At 36.8% G+C, this 20,255-nt stretch overlaps 1 protein-coding gene across 9 annotated transcripts in view; it reads right to left on the bottom strand.

The window, feature by feature from the left end:
• Positions 1-20,255, bottom strand: part of rgs3a (regulator of G protein signaling 3a) — a 142,029-nt gene that overhangs the window by 41,269 nt on the left and 80,505 nt on the right. For 7 of the 9 annotated variants that reach the window (XM_007569450.2, XM_016680430.1, XM_007569467.2 and 4 more), the window contains one exon: positions 18,881-19,015. In XM_007569450.2, the coding sequence (XP_007569512.1) occupies positions 18,881-19,015 (135 nt within the window). Of the gene's footprint in view, positions 1-6,413; positions 6,580-9,495; positions 9,851-18,880; positions 19,016-20,255 lie in introns of those variants that run through there. The other 2 variants (XM_007569477.2, XM_007569485.2) reach the window with 2 other exon arrangements.

Here is a 20,255-nt window from a genome sequence, read left to right as displayed (position 1 = left end):
ATATATACTTACTCTGGCTAAACCAGTCGATGCTTTGAAAAGAGAGAAAAAATTTTGAATATGGGCCACAGACCTCCATGTAAATATTTTGTCACAGGCATCATTTTTCAGGCATCGAGAAAAACAGAACAACGCCTAAAAGTGTTTTCCTACATTTCTGCCTGAAAGAATGCATTTTTAAAAATAGGTCAACCCCATATAAATAAAGAACCAGACTTATGAACCTACTCTCATACGAATAAGAGAAAAGATTGGATTTTTCACAACAAAATCGTGAAAGATGAGACACAATTCATGATGCAGCTGGTTTGGTCTTATTCCACCCATGTTCTGTGAAACCTGTGTCATATCACCCCTGTGGGAAAGCTGTTTCCTGTCACATTTACAAAAATCATAGGGGATTTCAAACATTTTAAAAACACATTAAAAGGAAGTATTCCTCCACTAAGTGGCCATCTTGTTTTCCAATTCCCAAATCCCAAGGTTGCTGTAATCTATTAGTTATGAGACCATTTTCCAACTTAGCACTGATCTTTCAACTAAGAAGTATCTGCATCAAGTTTGGTGTATATTGCAAGTCGATGATGCAACTCCACTGCAAGTTCGATTGTCCTCTGTTGAACTTAAATTGTGTTTCTTCTCCACCTCAATTTCCTCAGCACGAGATTTATTAAACAGCATGCTGTAAACGAGCAATTCAAAGTCCCCCATTAAGAATAGTAAGTATCCAAAATGGCTTACAATCTAGAAGAATGGTATCATTTCATATTTTCTGTACAATGCATTGCAAAGGCAAAATAAGACCCTGATTATAAACCCATTCCAGTCACTTTCTGGCTTCCTCCTTGAAGATATTACAATCAGGTCTATATCACAAGGATTTAATTTTTCAACCAAAGTATATCAAATTTAAAAACAAGGTTAAAGTCGTTTATCAAATAAAGTTATTTCATTATGAGGGGAAATCTAATTTAGAAAGCCACCAAAAATATTCTGTTAGAGGCTAGATTCAGACGATAAATGACTCAGCACAGGGTACCTGTTCAGACGAAACACAAAAATATTCAAGCAGATATCAGTCCGCACTTGGAGGCTTCATCCCATGGAAAATTGCCGTTAGGGACGCCTTCAGGCATGCAAAGCTACTGTTTTCTTTACTCAAGAGTGATAGCAAAACTTGTTTGTGAGCTTCATTTTCCACCAAATATAGTCACGCACACAAGTTGTTTATTTGCCTTAAATGATATCAGATGTTCCAATCTACATCACAGGTTTGTTGCATAAACACGCACAATCTCAGATGCTCACAATCCATTTTCCGCATTCCTCCGATCACATGTTCGGCTCAACATGGGGCTGATCTGTACACTGCGTCTTGTAATAAGTGAGCCACTATCTGCGAGACATTATGTTTCTCTGCCTTTAGGACTGTGTCGTCTAAATATATATTAAAAATGTTGTCACATGTGCCACCCAGAACAATCGGCAATCTGAAGGTATAGGAGCAACAACCGCTTAACGTTATTGTCAAAGGCCTTTTAAATTGAACAAATAGATGATCAATCCCTAAATAGCCTTATTATATGCACTGCAATGCGCCAGACTCTTTTGCTGATGATTTCACTGAGTGGAGACGGGTGAGGTAGTGATAGTTATTTATTTACCATTGTGATGTGACCAAAAGAGAGGAAGAAAAATGAAAACATGAAAAAGGAGAACAAGGACCAAGGAAGGAAGGGTGAGTGTGTAAAAGGTGTTGTAAATCATAAAAGGGAACATTGTATCATAAAAGCCCAATATACTACTAATGCATGAAAAAGATTACTGACCTATCTTCTTTTTTTTTTTTCTTTTTTTTACAATCAGTAGTTGTAAATTGCCCCATTAATTTTTAACTTCGTGAAGCAGCAAAGTAAAAAACATTTTTGTCCCAACAGTGAAATTCTGAACACATATTTTAGGTGCATCTTGTTAAATGTTCAAAAAATAAATTAATCTCTTGCATTTTAACTCCATAGTTTCCAGCTTTGCTGTGTTGCAGTACAACCAAATATTTAACAGAAATACTTCAGAGTGACTTCAGATTTGGAGATGTTGGTTAATTATTGGGAAGTCTACTCTCATAAATCTCGCATGTTCATGAAACATGAAAAGCAGAACATTGGCTTATCTTTGTTTTTCTTAGAATAGATAGTGAAGTGGAAGTTTGGGGCTGGATTGACTGAATCTAAATCCACTTCCTAAACCAAGTACAGATTTCATTTTACTCACTTTTTAATATTTGTATTTATTCACTGTTTGTAAAGAAACTGTCAAGTGTTTCAATTAACTAATACATAATTCAATATTCAGAGAAACAGAAAGCTACATTAAAAACTAGAGTAAGACGGTGCCAACTTAAATTGGGAAATTGATTAAAATTATTTAGAATATGCCTTGACTTCTTCTGCAGTGAACTGCTATGTCACAGAAGATTTTACCTTAACATCTGTTCTTTTTGAACTTCTGAAGCTCCCACTCATGATTTTAAAAATGTTTGTTGTTGACACTGTAATGCTTAAGCTAGTATTTTATGTGTGCAATTCAGTGAGGAAAAACCAGTTGGTCTAAAAAGTGAAAGAAAAAGTCAGATTATATTTTACAAATGAACATAAGGTCCCTCATTCTTATAGGCACATCCAACAGTGTAATGAAACAAAAATTCAAGTGTTCAGTCATTCAGGGAAAAAAAAGTGGGAAGCTTGCAAAACTTAAACACCACCCCAAATGTGAAAGTATGGTGGGCGCAATGTGTTGTGTGTGTATTTGCTGAAGGAGGAAGTGCTGTGTTTCACATAATAGGCAATGTGATTTTGTGGAAAATTTCAAGCAACATCTTAAGACATCACCCAGGAAGTTAAAATGGACAAAGAACCTAATGACACAAATCTGTTGCAAAATGAGATTTAAACAATAAAGCCAGTTTTTGTTTTGGAAAAGCCATAGCAGAATCTCAATCTTATACAAGTCTGACCAGCTGCCTCCGAAAAGGCAATTAAAAGCCAGACTTGGTACCGACCAGTTCTGCATGGACGAATGAAACTGAATCTCAGCAAAATATTGTCACGCAAGTCAAACAGCTGAAAAGAAATCCTACCAAATATTCAAACGTTGTCAAACGTACGTAACCCTCTGAATTCAAAGAAACTAGTAAAAATGACCCAAATAATTTTTTCATAATATTCTGGAACTGATAATTCTGAGAAAAAGAAAAAGGAGACATAATTAAATAATAACTCTAAAACAAATTTACTTTGTCTTATTAGAGGCAGTTTTGCGATTTTATTCTCAAGTTATTTATTTATTCACATGATAACTTTTATATATGTCTGGAGACAAGAATCCTGACAATGTAATTTATATTTTCAAAGCGCTCGAATCCTTATGTTGAATGCATCACACTTTTCTGTACAATAGAAAAAATGTGTTTTTAATTATGATGGATGGTCCTTGAGCAGACAATGCAAGAAGCATAAAATAATAATAATAATAATAAAAACATGCTGTCACATATAGTAGTGCGTCTCTTGTATCATCATTTCATATTTGATTTATTGTGGTTTATTAAAATATGCAGATAAATGTTCTATTTACCTACCTGGTTTTATTCGTTTCTGTTCTTCACTATTTAATGTTTCTATTGTTCTGGTTTTATTTGAGTTTAATAATAACAATATTATCCATACATATAGTATAGTTCTATTCATAAACCACAACTCGTGACATACTTCACTATGTTGTTAAACGTAAAATGGAATGGCATGTGAAGCACTGTGGAAAAACCCTTAAAGCAAATGTCATGCTTTCACAGTTTCTAAAAACTAATTTTAACAACAATAACCTTAAGCAGCTGCGTTTCATATGAGGTCAGATGTTTCTCACATTGCTGCAACGTAGCCAACGAGCTCATTTCCTTTGGGTCATTGTTTTATAGTAGGACTAAAATATGTCCAAGCTTCAGTTATTAGACAGTGTAACATATATTTACCTCAAAATAGTTCATTGTTAACTCAATGAATGCTAGGTGTCCCGCCCATATCCTTTTGCTTTAAAATGAGCACACGTCCCCCATTTCACTTTGTGCTTGATCGTTAATAGTGGTGCTGGGACTCGCTGATGACCAGTTAATCCAGTAAATATGAGTAACGCCATCTGACAGCAACTCTTGCTAAGACTCATAAGAGGGGTTTTCTTCTTTTAACATAAACCTTAAAAAATTAAAATGTCCTAATAAAAAGTTTATATGGCATACAAGTATGTGTAAGATAAGTATGCGTACGTAAACAATGCTCAAACATAGTCTTTGTACTCAAATATTGTCTTTATACTCTTACTGTCATAGGCAATAAGTTCTAATCTAGGTTTCAAATTACTTTCTAAATGCTGAACCATTCATAGCATAAACATTGCTACTAACATGGTACTCAAATGTAGTAAGTAACACTTAAGAGTTTCTCAAAAGGAAGTACTTCAATTTTACTTCATTGTGCAATTCCAATGTTGCTTAATCTTGCACTTTATTTTGTTGATGCTTTGTCTGCACTGCTGAAGAATCACTTGCCTTGACATAAAAAGACTTGATGTTTAGCAAAATATGCCTCACATTTACTCAAAAACTGCATTTTAAGATATGCCAACATAAGTGACAAAATAATAGTAAAAGAAAACTGCGTGGCAATAGTTTTGCTTTCCCATAATGACATTTACCTGCAGCAAACTCTGAGTAATTCAAGGTTTGGGTCAGTCATACATCATGATGTTGTACCAGGTACTTGGCACTTTAATTCAACTCAACATCTCTTATCCACACAACAAAGTTGATATGGCAAGCTATTGAGTGGAATGGTGGAGCCCATTTCTAGTCTCTGTTCTGCATATTTATGTGCTAAGAACAGGGAGAGCTTCTCAGAACAAGCAAAGCACTGTCCATGATAAGCAGGGAGGGCAGGAGGATGAGTCTAGTTTGCAAAGCCATTATTGGTGGAAGCTGCGAGTTCAAAGAGAAAATGTCATTGACGTAACTTGCCCCATGACGCTAAACAGCTGAAGACAGTATGACCACTGAGGAAGACGAGAAAAGGCCTGAACAGAAAAAGACATGAGAGCATAAATGAGTTTGAACAGTCACCTTTACAGGACCCGTTTCCAAATGTGGTGGCAAGAAGCGTAACTTGCCACCACAAGTTACGCTTGATTAAGATTTTGGTGATGTAAAGTATCTGGAAAGTAAACGATGCTCCTGGCGTGATGTTTTGCGTACTGTGGGTATGTGCATATATGTTCTATTGTTTCTCCTGTTCGTTGTGAGCGTTTGTCTGAGTGACAAACAAGGCCTTGTTATGTCTGTGACTCTGTTTCCTGGGTTATAACAAACATCTCATTTGTTCAAGCTGAGACTGCGGAGCCAGCTGATAATTCCCAATCATGTTTGTCTGCATGTGTACGCAGCATCCTGGGATAGACAGATGTTTACTGGTGATTGTGAATAACTGTAGGACTCTTGTGGTTACATCCAGCCATGATGTTCTAGATTTAACACCCTCCAACACACACAAAAAAATTGATGTTACTGATTATACTGCTGCATATTAACAGTCACATTACACATCTTGCATCTAATTCTCCTCAACTTGTTTTTTTTTATCCATTGTGAGAAGAGAATTACCCAACAATTCTCCTAATGAGGAGAAGCAAAAAGCAATTTTCTCAGTGTGCTTCCTGTTGTTTTTCCCCTGTGGTCCCCCACTTTGCTCCCTCCTCTTGTTTGTATCACTTTCAGCCTGACTCTAACATGGTTTAGAGTATGTCCTTTTAATGGCCATCTTCCAACATCTTCTTTTCACACTATGGCTTCCCAGCTATATGACAAAGTAACTTGTACTGCTGGGACAAAGCCAACAAGTAGCACTAAAATTAAAAGGACTAAACGGAGAGCTGAGGGTGAAAATCTCTTGTTTATGCACCGTGAGGTAGTATCAAAAGGACAATCACATTAAAGAGAGACAATAAAGCTGCAGAACAGGAGAATTGGAGGAAAAAGGAGAGAAAATAACGGTTAAAAGGCGGGTAAAAGAAGGTTGAATGAATACAAAGTGGACAATTCAGGAATATATGCTCTTCATCTGGGATGGTCATAAGTTTGTCTCATGATAATTTGGCGTTCATGACTTTTTGCTATCTTTTCTCTCACCTCATGGTCTTCTCTCCTTCTTCTCTCCATAGTGAAACCCTGTACTTGTCTCCCAGCTTTACAACAATGTCAAAAATAGCAGTATAAATCGCTGACTAATCATTTACATGAAATTGCTCCTCACAGACGGCATATGATGCCAAGAGAACAGAGGAAAAATAAAGTACGAGTGCAGAAACCCTACCTGGCAAGATGAAGCAGTTCTAGGTTACAATCCGCTAAAGACAGATAGAGGCTCTCCACACATCCCCATTAAAGTGGCCTACTTCCGCTGTCAAACTGGTGTGTGACTGTGTCTGTGGCTGACCAGCTGAGCTGGTGTGTGATTCTGTCAGTGTGGGCTAGGCCAACTGAACTGTGCGAATCTACAGAGTCTGAGAGAGACGGAGAGAGAGAAAGAGACACAGAGAGAGAGAGAGAGAGAGAGAGAGAGAAAATGCCCAAGAGACAAAGTAGGTAGGCTCCCAAGCTGCACAAACAAGTGGGAAGGAAAGGAGAAGCTGTAGAGTGGGGAGGAGACAGAGATAATGAGAAGAGGCTAACGAATGGAGAAAGAGAGAAATATGGCTGTCCACAGAACAGAGTGACTGCTCCGTGATGCGCCCTGTGATTGCACGTGTGTATCTGCAAATATTGTTCAGCATGTGTGTGCCCATATTGCGTCCATTTGTGCCTCTACACCACTCCCGCCCTCAGTTTTCTTTGCAAAGACATTAAGGCACTACAGTATGGTCCCACAGGATGCACAAAGAACACAATGGACACATAACTGCTGTAAACACACAGACGTACATACAGGGAGGAAAAACACATACATCAACTGAGTGAACATAATGCAGCTACTGTTAAAGAATCACCATGTATAAAGCTGGACTGATGTCATATTTTAAAGAGTTTGCATCTGGAGGGGAAACATTCAGTTTCTGTGCAGCAGCTGTTGAGCTCGCAGCCCTAAAAGGCAGTTTATTATAAGGTTGGCTGCAAATGCAAACAACATGGTTGGCTACACGTTCTTAAACTCTCTTTCTGTACAAATTGCTGGTATTGTAGAGCATTTTCTAAATCTAAATATGGCTTTTTTTTGTGCTTTGAGTAAAATAATATAATGTAGAACAACCCCGTCATAGAGCAGCATCTGAAATCTGCATGTGATCAAAATCTAATGTCTGACTTGTATGGTGAAAACACGTTCGATTTTACATATTTAATCTTGCATTTTTTTTCCTCACAATACAAATGTCACTAGAGCATTTATGCTACAAAGTTGTTGCTGATAACCTTTTGTTTCCCAATAATCATATTTGTTTCCTAGTCTGAACTCTGAGGCTTTATAAATATAGATATGTTTGTGCTCTGTAAGTGCTCAGAGTCAAAGCCTGCCAAATTTCCAGACTTGGATGACATGAATGGAACTTCTGTAAATGAACAGTCTCGATATAGAAGAGGACTGGAAGGATTTTAAGGAGGTTGAAATGTGTAATTTATGGCTGCACGTTTGTTTCTGTCTGCAACCGTCTCACTATGAAGCAAACTGAAGGGTTTTTAGGTACTCAGCTAAAGCAGATAGGCTTGTATGCAATGCTATAAAAATTTGACAGTTAATAGCCTCTTGTGATGACTCTTTATGCTATTTTGATTATATTGAAAACTGACCAACAATAGCAGCAATATAGATTAGAGTTAGCATTAGTTTATTTCTTTTCTTACAAAAAATGCAAAATCATGCCAGCAATGATTTGGCATGATTCTGAAATTTGGTCAGAATCTACCAGATTTCTGACATCTGCATTGTTTGAATGGATTTGTTCTTCTTTCACATGTAAAATTATGTTTGTAACATTGGAAATGCATATTACAGTGGATTTCCAAGTGGAGGTAGGGAACGCATTGGGGTCACAATTCAATAAGCATGGAGTCTTGAGGAAACCAAAGTCAATTATGAAACAAATACATTTTTACAAGCATATTAATGCTATCAATCTTACAAGACTAAAAAACAACACTCAAATATAAATGCAATATACTAGTAGCTCTTTCTATGTCCTGAACTTGTAACTATTGTTCACATATCAAATTGATATGTCATTGACTCTGCTTTCAGTTGTTGAGCTAAATATTTGTTTCTAAGCCAAAGTTATAAAGAGTTAAAAAAAATTTTAAATATAAGAATTCAAATATTTAAGAAAATGGTGATAAGCAAGATATCTACAATGAAATGTCACTAATTTCCAGTTTCTAAGTTGGTTTTCTACTTTATATTAGACATAATTAAACATGTTGGTACTGTGTCTTCTACCTCAAAGCAATGTTAATCTATTTGGGGTGGCACAGAGAGAATCTGTAGAATCTGTGAAATGGGATAAAGATAAGTGTAATGTCAAGTTGGCATGCAGTCTCAAAGACCTGGAGCTCAAAATACCGTCATAAAAACTCAGATCTGGTCATCAATTTAAGAAATATTTGATTAATTTAATTCCAGAGAGGTTGTGTCCATTGATTAGTGAAAAAGGCATAAATACTTGAAACATTCATTTTTTAATAAACTAATAAATTGACACCCCTTTCACACTGTTGACCTTAATATAGTTTAAGAAATGCACAAACTTTGTTTATGATAAAACAATTGTTTTAAATGGCATTTTAAAATCTAAATCTGGTAGGAGTATGAGCAACTCTCAGATTAACAGTGCATTCAGTATCAACAACAATACTTTCAAAGGCAAATGAATTCAAAATAAGCCTTACAGAAACTGGTGATTCAGTCTTCAAAAAACTTAACTTGAGCGGCCAACTCTAGCTCACGGCATTTATTCTTTTATTCATTCTCCAGTCCCTGAAACGGTTATCTCAATAAACAACAACAGAGATTGACATTGAAGAGAAGAATACACACTTACAGACTCATACACTCACACACTGCCCTGGTCAGAAGCTGTCAATCACTGAGGCTTTAACATGGACTACAAAGCAAGACAAAGGCACACAAGTACACATTTCTTTAAAATCACAACTGTGCAACTTCGCGCGCTACAAGCCGATTTTAAGCCTTTCTAGCTGTGGAACATCAAGAACTCGAATCAGTCAAAATCTGAACAACATGGGAGCAGAAACAGGAATCTCTACCAACTGGTTTTCCTCCACTTTTCCAACGAAAATCAAACAAGCCCAAACGAACCACATGCCTTAAATCTAATCACCACGTCAAAGCGCCACAAGTCTCTGAATGAGCTCCGAGTGAGAATCCCGAAGAGGTTTGTATACGTTACCTTAGACACTGGCATCAGGACAGGCAGCGCTGTTGCTCGTCTGAATGAGTGTATAAAGTGTGTTGTTGTTGTTGCTGCTGCTGCCGTGTGTCCCAGTGTGCAACGGCAGTGTTCATCCACAAACACCGTCAGCAGCTGCACAAGTAGATGCGGACTACTTATCTTGAGATTTTTTTTATATATATTTCTGTGTGTTCCTCAAAACAATTTCAGTGCCGCTTTTCTCCTCCTTGCTTCTTGTTTCTTGTCTGTGTTGTTGCTGCAGTCCCGGCTTCTGCCCCAGCTCGGTGATAACGTGGATGCCAACGTGTGTGCAAAAGACAGCGAGAAGGGAAAAGGTGGGCGGAAGGAGGGGAGCTAAAAGAGGGATTTGGGGGAAAAAAAGAAAGACAGATGGAATCAGAGGGAGAGACAGAGTTGTGAGCATGAAAAGGAGGAGTTGTGAAAATGTGATGTATTAAAAACCTTTAGAAGAGGGTGGAGGGGGGCTGATGGAAAAAGATCAAATACAACTAACTCTGCTGAGACCAAAGCAGCCTGTGTCCTTCATTCCCTCCCTCCCCTCTTTCTCCCATTCTATCGCTTCCCCCTTTCTTCCCCAACTCGCTATTTTTAGAACTTGCTCGGCCGTGAATCAAAGCCTCAATTTAAAACCTGTAAAGGAGCAGAATGGTTAGGGCCGTGTCTTTTGCTTTTAATGAGACACACACACACACACACACACACACACACACACACACACACAAACTAACCTGCTCTCTTTCACTGACCGTTTGTCTGCTTTGCACCTAAAGGGAGTCATGCAAGTTATTCATCAGGCCTTACCTAATCATATCATGTGCTAATATATAAAGAGCTGTGCCTAAACAGCTATTTCAAACCCCGTTGGCTATACTGATTGGATTGCTGTCCTGCTATTCCTATGAAGCCAAAGGTATGGGAGAACAGAACCCAGATGAGGCATGAAGTAATGAGTGACATTTAAAAGGTAAAAGATCAACTTAAGGGAAGCTAAGACTTTATTGTTTCCCTTTTTCCCCTGATTACTCTTTTTTTATTGGCTGGCAAATTGTTTACAATTCTAAATGTCACAGCTGTATAAACGCTTATATTAATCAAAAAGGGTCTTTGGATCAAAGTGAGCCTATTAATGTAGGAATTAAACTCTTATCCCAGTTCCATTACATGCTCGGTGGAGCAGGCATCATTTTTCACAGTGAAGAATGTGCATAATTGAACCTGAGAGGGATGGACTTCATGCTCCGCATTCCCTTCTTAGGACCGAGTCTGCACCGCTCTTATCTACAGAACCTTCTGTGGGGATGCATTACCATTATGTAATCCAGTTATGAATAGTTAAAAGGTAAGTTAAAATCAAGCTAAGCAACATTCCATCGTGGGAAAATCATTAATTCTTTCAGAAAGTCAGGGGAATTAACTCAGCATGGCACATTGCAATGATTAACAGTGTTCAGCCTCGTGTATGTTTGTTTTTGCATGAATGTGTCCGTGAACATCAGAGAGGAGAAGGTGGCGGGTGATAGAAGAAGAGACTAAATGTAGTGGTACTCAGAGTGCAGTGGAATGAAAGTGGAAGAAAGAATCGGTGCTTTTCCTGCATTCAGTGTGAAGTTGCAACTCGGATTTGGGATTGACGTCACCTCTGAGCTAAGCCTCTGGGAACTGCTAACTGTGAGGATAACTACTACTAGCAACAAGGCGATGCCAGAGTATTTCTCTCTAATTAAAGGTTCCAAAAGTTAAGAAGCATATTCACAAGCACAGAGAGTAATGTTTTATTCAATCACAAATGATTAGAGGTGCAAATTAAGTTGTGGGAGTTAATTAACCGTTAATTCCCACAACTTTAAATATGCTTTAAATTCAAAGCGCCGATAATAGATACTAAAAAAATTGGGTGTTATTTTTCATTTTTCCAAATTAGACTATAGAAAAAGACTTGAGTAAGTGAAATGTTTCATTTACTAACATAAGAAAATGTAAAGACCTAAAAGAGAAAAAAGCAGCAACAATAAAACCAAGACAAGGCAAAAGAAAAAAATAAGGATTGGTCTGTTACTTTAAATTTTCAACCACAGAGAAAAATGTAGAAGAAAGTAAAAAAACAAACAAATATGTAGTCAAACAACACCATCTGTGTGCAAAAGTAAACCAAAGATTCCTTTCAACCTACAGCTGCCTCAGTCATGCTTTTCAGTAGTTTTCATGTCTTTTATATATTCCCAATCTTGGATATTGTACTCTTCCATAACAGGCTTATTTGATTTGTTTTTTGTTTGTTTTTTTTCTTTTTAGCAAAATAGCACATTTGTAGATTATGAATTGTCCATAATCTATCAACTATTTCATAAAAGTAACTCACGTCTGCCATATTCAAATGAGTGAGTTCTAAATATGGATGTCAAGACAACATGCCCCAAAAATAGCATGCGGTGCGAGTGGTGTGTGTCTGAGCACGGATGTGTGAACGGAGGTGATGAGCAAAGGGAAGACGAATAGAATTCATCCATATCTAATTAGAGACACCGAAGGGGAAACGGCTTCAGCGCAGTGAATCAACAAGAGCACGATATGTACGTCTTCAGATGTTTACCGTAATTAAAATTACGTTTAGATGCAGTAAATTCAAGACCATGGGTGGCGACTGTGAGCAGAAAAAGAATAAAAACTTAATGAAGTTTTATATGCTTATGTGTCACTCCTCGTATTTTATCTCTTCTTTAATCTCGTTTGTCGACCAACTTTGAAAGGATGAAGAGAAATCAGTACTTTACCCCGACTAATATTTCTGTAATATTGCCCTGCTGACCTAATCTCAATTGTCGCTCTGTTGGAGCTTGATTGTAAATCCAGATGAAGCAGTAATATGTGCAGCTGTGTAAGATCTTACAATCTCACGGCCGAATGTTTTCAGTCAATGAGCAGACCGCAAATCTATTTTTAATTTCAATCATAATATTATTATGGTTGTTGATTTTGTTGGATCGAACCTGCCAGCATTTAAAATTGTGTACACACCAATCACAGGTGCATCGAAGGTAGTGCAGCAAATCCAATATTTTAAAAACAATTATTTTCATAAGGATTTTATAATAAGAAAAGAACACCAAAATTAATTTTGTAAATTATAAATTAGATACAGCTGAAATGTGACAAATCTGAGCAATCGTCTGGTGACACATCATAGCAAATCACTCGATGGTTACGATGCCAAAATGCAGCACAATGGAACCAGACAAGAAAAGAAGACAAACACTCCCACTCATCTGGATGAGGTTAAAGGTTACCACAGCAACATAGTGCAGATTTTATTTTTTTGATCTACAGAAAAATGGTTTTAGCTACTGACCCACAAAACACCACTGATAAAGACTTCAGAGCTTGGCCATCTCACTTCTTGAAACGTACAAATGTCTCAACAAGAGTAAAATTATGCTTTCGGCAATAATCGTAAACTTTCTTTTATTTTCTTATAAGCCTTCTACAATCCCCATTTATTGCTTGTGAAGCCGTATTCCAGCTTTTGAACCCATTAATAACTAGTAAGAATTTTGACAAAATATGTACTTTACAGCTGTACTAAAGTATATAACTTATATTGTATGACACCACATATTTGCTGAAAATGATTTTGAAAATGAATAAAGAAAAGGTTTCTCACCTAGCACATAACACCTAGCATAACGCCACTGTATGCACAAATGTTATGGGAGTAAAATAAAGAAGGACTACTTTTAAACTCTTCAACTTCATCTGATGTGGATGACGTTATGTATTTTGACAAGGAATAATCCCAGTCACCAATCAAAGCTGCTTTTGGAATAGCTGAAATAGACCAACAAAGCTCATATAAATTTTGTTGAAACTTCATGGCAGGAAACCAACCAAATTAAAAGAAATCTTCCAAATCAACCAAAATTAATATGAAACATCAAGATGAAGAATGCATTCTTAAACCAACTGTGAAAATAAACGGAGGTAAACATCGTTATGGAAAAACTGAATTTTTAACTACAAACTTCTGTAGCGTAAAAAATTGTTTGATGTTTATTCCATTGTATGCTTTCTCCACACTAAAATAAGGAGAAAAATCTCTGGGATGAGCTAATTAAAGGAGGGAATGTGGTAAAATAAGACTGAAATAGAAGACAAAACTCATTCATTCGTTCACAAGTCCAATTAAATGAAAGAAAAGAACTTATTTTGAAGTTGTTTTCTGGTCCTGCTTGTTAAAACAGAGTGTTGTGAGGAGGAAAGATCTGCTTATCAAAAGTTGCACATTCCTAAGCACTTCTTCTCAGTCACTGAACTTCTCATATCGCTAATCGAATGCTTACGTGCCTGCCTGACATGTATGGGGGATGTGATGAATTAGGGTGGAAGAGAATATAATTCATCATCACACTCAAAGCGTACCAAAGAAATAGAACAAGAAAGGCCCTCTTGTCAGTCGTCAAAGTTTCCTCCAACATAAGTACTTGAATGTAACCATGTCTGCAGCTAAAGCAGATTCTCATAAATGGGAAATGAGAGGAGGACAGCCGAACTGTTCATTAGCAGAAGCAGTCATCTTTCTTCACTTTTTATGTGAATGTACTGATTGTGCTCAAGTAGAAAATTATACAACTTTTCAACTCCAGATAGTTTGCTTTGCTCTTCTGACTCAGAGAAGGAGTGCCAGCATTACACATCAAATGCTAACTGTGTGAACGTGGCTGTCATTTTCAATACAGGCGGTCCTGTTTAGATTCCCTTTTCACTCTGTGTGTGTGTGTGTGTTTTGCGTGTGTGTTTTGCGTGTGTGTGTGTGTGTGTGTGTCTGTGCGCACAGCTGTGCAAATTTATTTTTCCCGCATCTTAGTGGTTGATACTATTCAGACGAAAATGTACCGGAAGCTTTCCATTGGAAGAGTTTGGAGACATTTGATGTGCTTTAGGACATTTCTCCACAAGGCTAAATGTTTTATTTTTTTGTTTTCTTTTATAAAAATAAAAGCAAATGCAAGATTTTAAGTATATATTTGAGGTATGTTGCTGTGTTTACTGCTAAAAAGGATTGGGTTTCCTAAGATCAAAAACATTCAAATGAATATACAATCATTTGAAGTGATGGTAAAGAAAGGAATATGCCTAATTGTTTTATAATAATATCTGGTTTGACAATGCAGATTTGTACTCAAAGGACACAGATCCATCTGGTAAATAAAGCAAAAAGAATGAATTGAAACCTTTGAACTAAAATTTTATAATTTATTGAAAACTTTCAATATCACATATATCAATCCAGTAATCAGGCGGCAAAAGTCAGAGAAATTAGAAGAGATAATAAAATTGCTCCAATTGTTTTCTCTGACACAGAGTAGGTCTAAGAATATCAAATAATACTCGTGGAACCCAACTTTCACAGTCACAAGAAGATTACTGACCATCCTGCTGAAAAAGTCTATTTTTTCTCTAAAGAAATATCAACAATGTTCAGCGACCGAAGAAAGTAGGGCAGCTGCTGACATCAACACTGTGAAGAAATAAGCCTATTTGCCAAAAAAGACATGAACGAGAACGGAGTTGGAATGGATTTGGATTCTGTGTGTGTTTCCCTAAAAAAGTATCCTGGTTTCCCTGCTCACTAGAAAAATAATCCTAGAGAGAGGTGTGCACTTCAGCTAAGTGTGAATTTGCTCAGCTTTGTGCGTGAAGGGGAGAAATAAGGGACCTGACACAAGGGAAATGTGAGAATCAGAGGGTAAATGTGTAAAGCTCTTTTGCAGCACTTCTTGAATGCAGGCATGGAAATGCCTAGTACATGAAATGCGTAGTTGATTCAGATTTTAAAAATTTCTTTTAGCGTTGACACAATAGTAACAATGAGAAGAAATGAAATGAGTTCACCTCTGATGAAGGAAAAACTGTTTAAGTTCAAAGTAGTGATGGTTGTGGACTAAATCCCAAAGCACAGTTTTACACTCATCAACAGAGGAATAAATTACGAATAAATTAAATGAATTATCACTTTAGTATTGTGGGTTTTGTTTTTTTTATGCTTATGTAAAGTAGATTGCCTCTGTTGAAGGATGTGACCCACATGTATCCTCACATCTATCTATGGGAGTGTGTCCTCCTTTCCAATGCAGACCCCCCAAAGGAACACACAGGACACACAAGGACTTTATCTTCACATCTTTCATACTTGACAAAACTGATTTGCATATAATTAAACATAGTTGAAGGTGACTGAACACAAACTATTTGCCTCTGAGGTACTTTGGAGAAATGCAATCAAAAGTGAACTAATTTGTCAAGAAGTAAAATGCTATGATTAAGCACGCATTTCGTTGCCTTCAGGAAAGAGTTAACGTTCTCATTTACTGCAATAAACGCTTACAAGAAAAAGATCCAAAGAGCTGCACAAAAACCATGAAAACAGGCCAGATGAAAGACAATCTACTAAAAAAAAACGACTCTTTGCTCATTTCTTCAAATGTTTTGGTATGTTTTCATCACGTAGCGATTGGAAAACTATCTGAACTTTAAAGAATACACACTAAAGAATCTGTAATAAGACTAACTTGAAGAGTTAGTTAATATTCGCTGGTTGAGGCTCTGACCAACAGACAATCTCAGAACATCCCATGTTCTGTTGCTGCACCGTATTTTAATTCCTGGGTCTCATTTAGGTTGGTAAAAATCAACACATAGGGTAATGTCTGGTAGGTGGCCTGTGTGCCAAGCCATAGTGTCCAGCAATCCTTTTCAAATGTCTTCTATTCAGAAGCTTCAACGCTGAGGTCCAATAATCTGTTCTTTCCCTGAACACCCCATCATGACACGTCCTTGTGCTAAAGGAGCAAATTGATGCACATTAATTGCAATGAACTCCCAATGCGCCCTGAAGGAGGGTAAATTGTTTAGTCATGAGAATTTTTTTTTTTATTTCCGTTATTTCTTAAAGATATTTGAAGCTATAATGTCTGCCTGTTTAAACTCATATTGAAACAATAAAATAAATTAAAGAGCACCCTTTTCCCTGTGAGACACATCTTCAAAAAAAGAAAAACACTTAAATTAAAATAACAAGAAATGTGGTTAAGTAAGGACGTTTCTATAACATGTCTGACCCGAGACAGAAAGGAGTTTGTCCATAGAGTTTGGTAAAGACCTCTCGAGTAGCACTGATGTGTGTGACTCGGCACGCTTGCCACATTCTTTGATCGTTGATTATGTTCAATACTTTTGCCCGTGTTTGGTTTTCATTTGTTTCAGATCCACATAACTGATACCATATGAGCAGACAGAAAACTGCAACATATGCATCCAATGGCTTTGCCATTGCTGTAGAGAACATTCTAACACATTATTAAGACAAAACACTGCATTTGTAAAACTTATATTTGAAAAAACTGTCTAAGGGTAACATCAGACGAATTCCTGAGCAAGGCTCAAGAAGTACATCTCAAAGTGGTTTGAAAACGGCAAGGTATTTGGATAAATCTCTTGAGTGCAGGGGGATTTAAAGTGCAGAAACACACATGCATCTCAAATATACTGCATATTGAAACAGAGAGGAAATAATACACAAAAAAAGCAAGAAAAAGGGATGAAAGATTGCCGGCCTTTCTTTCCTTTTTTCCTCCTCTCTTTAATACGCTGATGAAATGAAGTCCTAATGTACAACAGGTGGGCCTTCTGCACAAGGTTATTTATTTCTTTTATTCACCTTTCAGCTGAACGCAAATGAGCTGGGAAGAGAATGACATGTCTATCTCGCTCATTAAATATAAAAGAAGTGAAGATTTGGAGAAACAGAAAAGGCATTAGCATTTAAATTAACAAGAAATGGGAATGTTAAAATAAATGCTGTAGAGCTAATCTAGTCAGATAAAATCAAAAACAAATTCATATTGCTGGTAGCAATACAAAATTCAGTGCAAAATTCAATAAATAATTCAAACGCACTAAATAAGAGCTGTCTGAATTATGACAGACTATTCATCAGACATTAAAGATCCTGACAGTAAAACAACAAAAAAATCATTTTGTGTACATTTCCCATGTGGAGCTTAAGATGAATAACTTGAAGGTTGCATTCAGAGTCTCACTTAAATCAGAGAAGATAAAGCCAAGTAGCACTTTCAAATCACAGTGCAAATTCAAAGGTGCTCTCAATGTTTGATATCTAGAACCACCGACTGCGTTTTAAATAATCTCAGAGTAAATAAAAAAAAAAAAACTAAAATTATCTTCAAATCAAGGTTACGTAGATCAAAAGGCCTCTCCATCGTGGAGAAGCTTAACTAATTTCGACTGGAGTTTTAAAACACTCTCTCTGTTTGCAGCTTTACACCTCCTTTTATTTGGATTTCACTCTGCAATCTTACTTTCAAAAGAGGTCGTAGGAGGCAGCTCTCTTACTGTCTCTACAAACAGTTTCAAAGCAAACTTGCTCTAAAATTTACGACTTGCGCTCTGGTCATGGTCACAACTGGGAGAAGATTCAGCTCAGGTGAAAGGTTGTTTAATTCCCTTCATTCAAAGAAATTGCAACAGGTCTGCAAAAGTAAAATTCACTCAGAATATGTTTGTAATACTCATGCATGGCAGTGTGAAATGCGATTCATTGGAGTTGAGTGTTTTTCAATATATTGGAGGAATATTAAAGTCTTTAACTTAACACTTTAGAATCAAACCATAATTTAAAAAAAGTTAACTTCAGCAAACTGGTAAAAATCAGCAGTGACCTTTTGCTCAAATGTGGGCTGATATGAAAAAAAAATAAAAAGTTATCTGAATTAGATGAACTGGCATATTCTTATCCTAATGCATTGATTTTAAGTAAAATTGGTTCCCATAATCAAAGAACTCTGTACTTTGAAAACAAGAGTCACTAAAAGCTGTAAACGGGGGAAGTCTCACTTAAAATCTAAATATAGAGTTTTGTGGATGTGAATGAATTTTCTCGATAGACTGTTATGCTGCACGCTACTACTATGATAGAAAACCAAAACCTGACAAATTACAATGCTGACTTTTAAATTAAACAGCATGAAGCACAGCTCCAAATGACCTCATCTCAGCACCCGATCGCAGTTACACATGGTTCAAAAATAAAGGGGAGATAGTATTTCAGTCAAGCCAAATAAAAAAAGTGCTGAAGAAATACACGGGCCGCTATTTATAACAGCAAAAACTGTTTCCAAGTGTGCAATGTTTTAGACCGTATATGCTTGGAAGCATGTGATGTTCACAAGGCATCTGTGATAGTAGGGGCGGCATGAGCAAATATATGCATTCCCATGTGTTCATCTATTTCCTGATTCATCTTCGGAAATTGAAAACGCTCCTGGATGTGCGTGTCCGTGTGTCCTACCTGTTCAAAATGCGGAACGGAGGGCTCCCTCCTGTGAAGCTGGAGTTGCTTGTCAATGTTGTCCTTCAGGCACTGACACACGCGGCGCTTCTGGTCCGCTGAATAGGCTTCCAGGCTGAGCAGGCAGTCACACTTCTAGAGACAGAAGGGGGGGTGGGAGAGAGAGGAGCAAAAAAATAAATAAATGTGGGGGTTGGGGGAGAAAAGATAGCAGGCAGTTAGCCATTAATGTCAGAGACATAAAGAGAAAACTATATTTCCTGCTGCAGCAAACAAAAGGAAAAAGTTGAGATTTTAAGCCTTTTTTTAAAACAAGACAGAATATTTATTAAAGTATTAGTGGTATTAAAAAGTATTTTTACAAGCTTGTTCTTGTAGCTCTATATTTCTTTCCAACATTTTATAATGCCTTCACATTCAGCTGTTACCTGAACTTCCTTTTCTTCCGCCTTGAACACCGAAACGCTCGCTTTAGTGAAATTGAATAATGGCTCACTTCTACTTCAAGCAGAATTTGATATGCTGACGGAACGATTGCGTAACCAGACTCTAGATGGCACTCACCGAAAGTGAATAAATCGATACATCGCTTGGAAGTACAAGAGGAAGAACATCTGACAACCAATGCTAAACTGGTTAGGGGTTGGCAGAGCCTGCTGGTTTAGGTGCTTTTCGCACAAGCGGACAAAAATACCTCTTTGTAATTATCACAATTTCCTCAAACTTTGACTCACTGGTGTGCAATAAAATAAATAATGTGATGTGAACAATGTGATTGTTAGTGTGCATGTTCATTTTTATTTCCATTTTGTGCACTTCTGTGAGAATTATGTTTATATTGCCTTTTAAATGTATTCATAACCCTTGAGTTTTGTTTATATTTTGCTAAATTAGATCCACAATCATTAATTTTATGTAATATTCCAACAAAAAAAGCAGAAAGGATTATGTATTAAAAGAATAAGCATCTGAAAAGTTAGTACATATGTATTGTCCTCACTTTATTCTGAAACCACTAAATAAAATTCTGTTTTCAGAAGTCACCTAATGATCACAGTCCATTTGTGTGTAATTTAATCTCAGTATAAATACAGATGTTCTGTCACTATATTGAAGGTATGGTAGTGAGCATTAGTTAATAAACAACCCAATGAAGACTGAAAAAAAACACCAGGTAAAGTTATTCAGGGACATGCAGCTAATATGTCAAAACATTGGTATTGTTGAACGGAAACAATACCAATGTAAAAAGTCACATTTACAATTTGCTACAAGTGAAGTGAGGGATTCAGCAAACACATGGAAGAAGGTGCTCTGGTAGGATTAGACAAGATTTAGTTTCTTGGCCAACAAAAAAGTTTCTGCATGTGCTGGA

Source organism: Poecilia formosa, unplaced genomic scaffold, assembly GCF_000485575.1.
Source record: "Poecilia formosa unplaced genomic scaffold, Poecilia_formosa-5.1.2 Scaffold6, whole genome shotgun sequence".
Taxonomy (NCBI): domain Eukaryota; kingdom Metazoa; phylum Chordata; class Actinopteri; order Cyprinodontiformes; family Poeciliidae; genus Poecilia; species Poecilia formosa.
The sequence above is the reverse complement of the archived record's forward strand: the minus strand, read 5'-3'. Positions and strand labels throughout refer to the sequence as shown.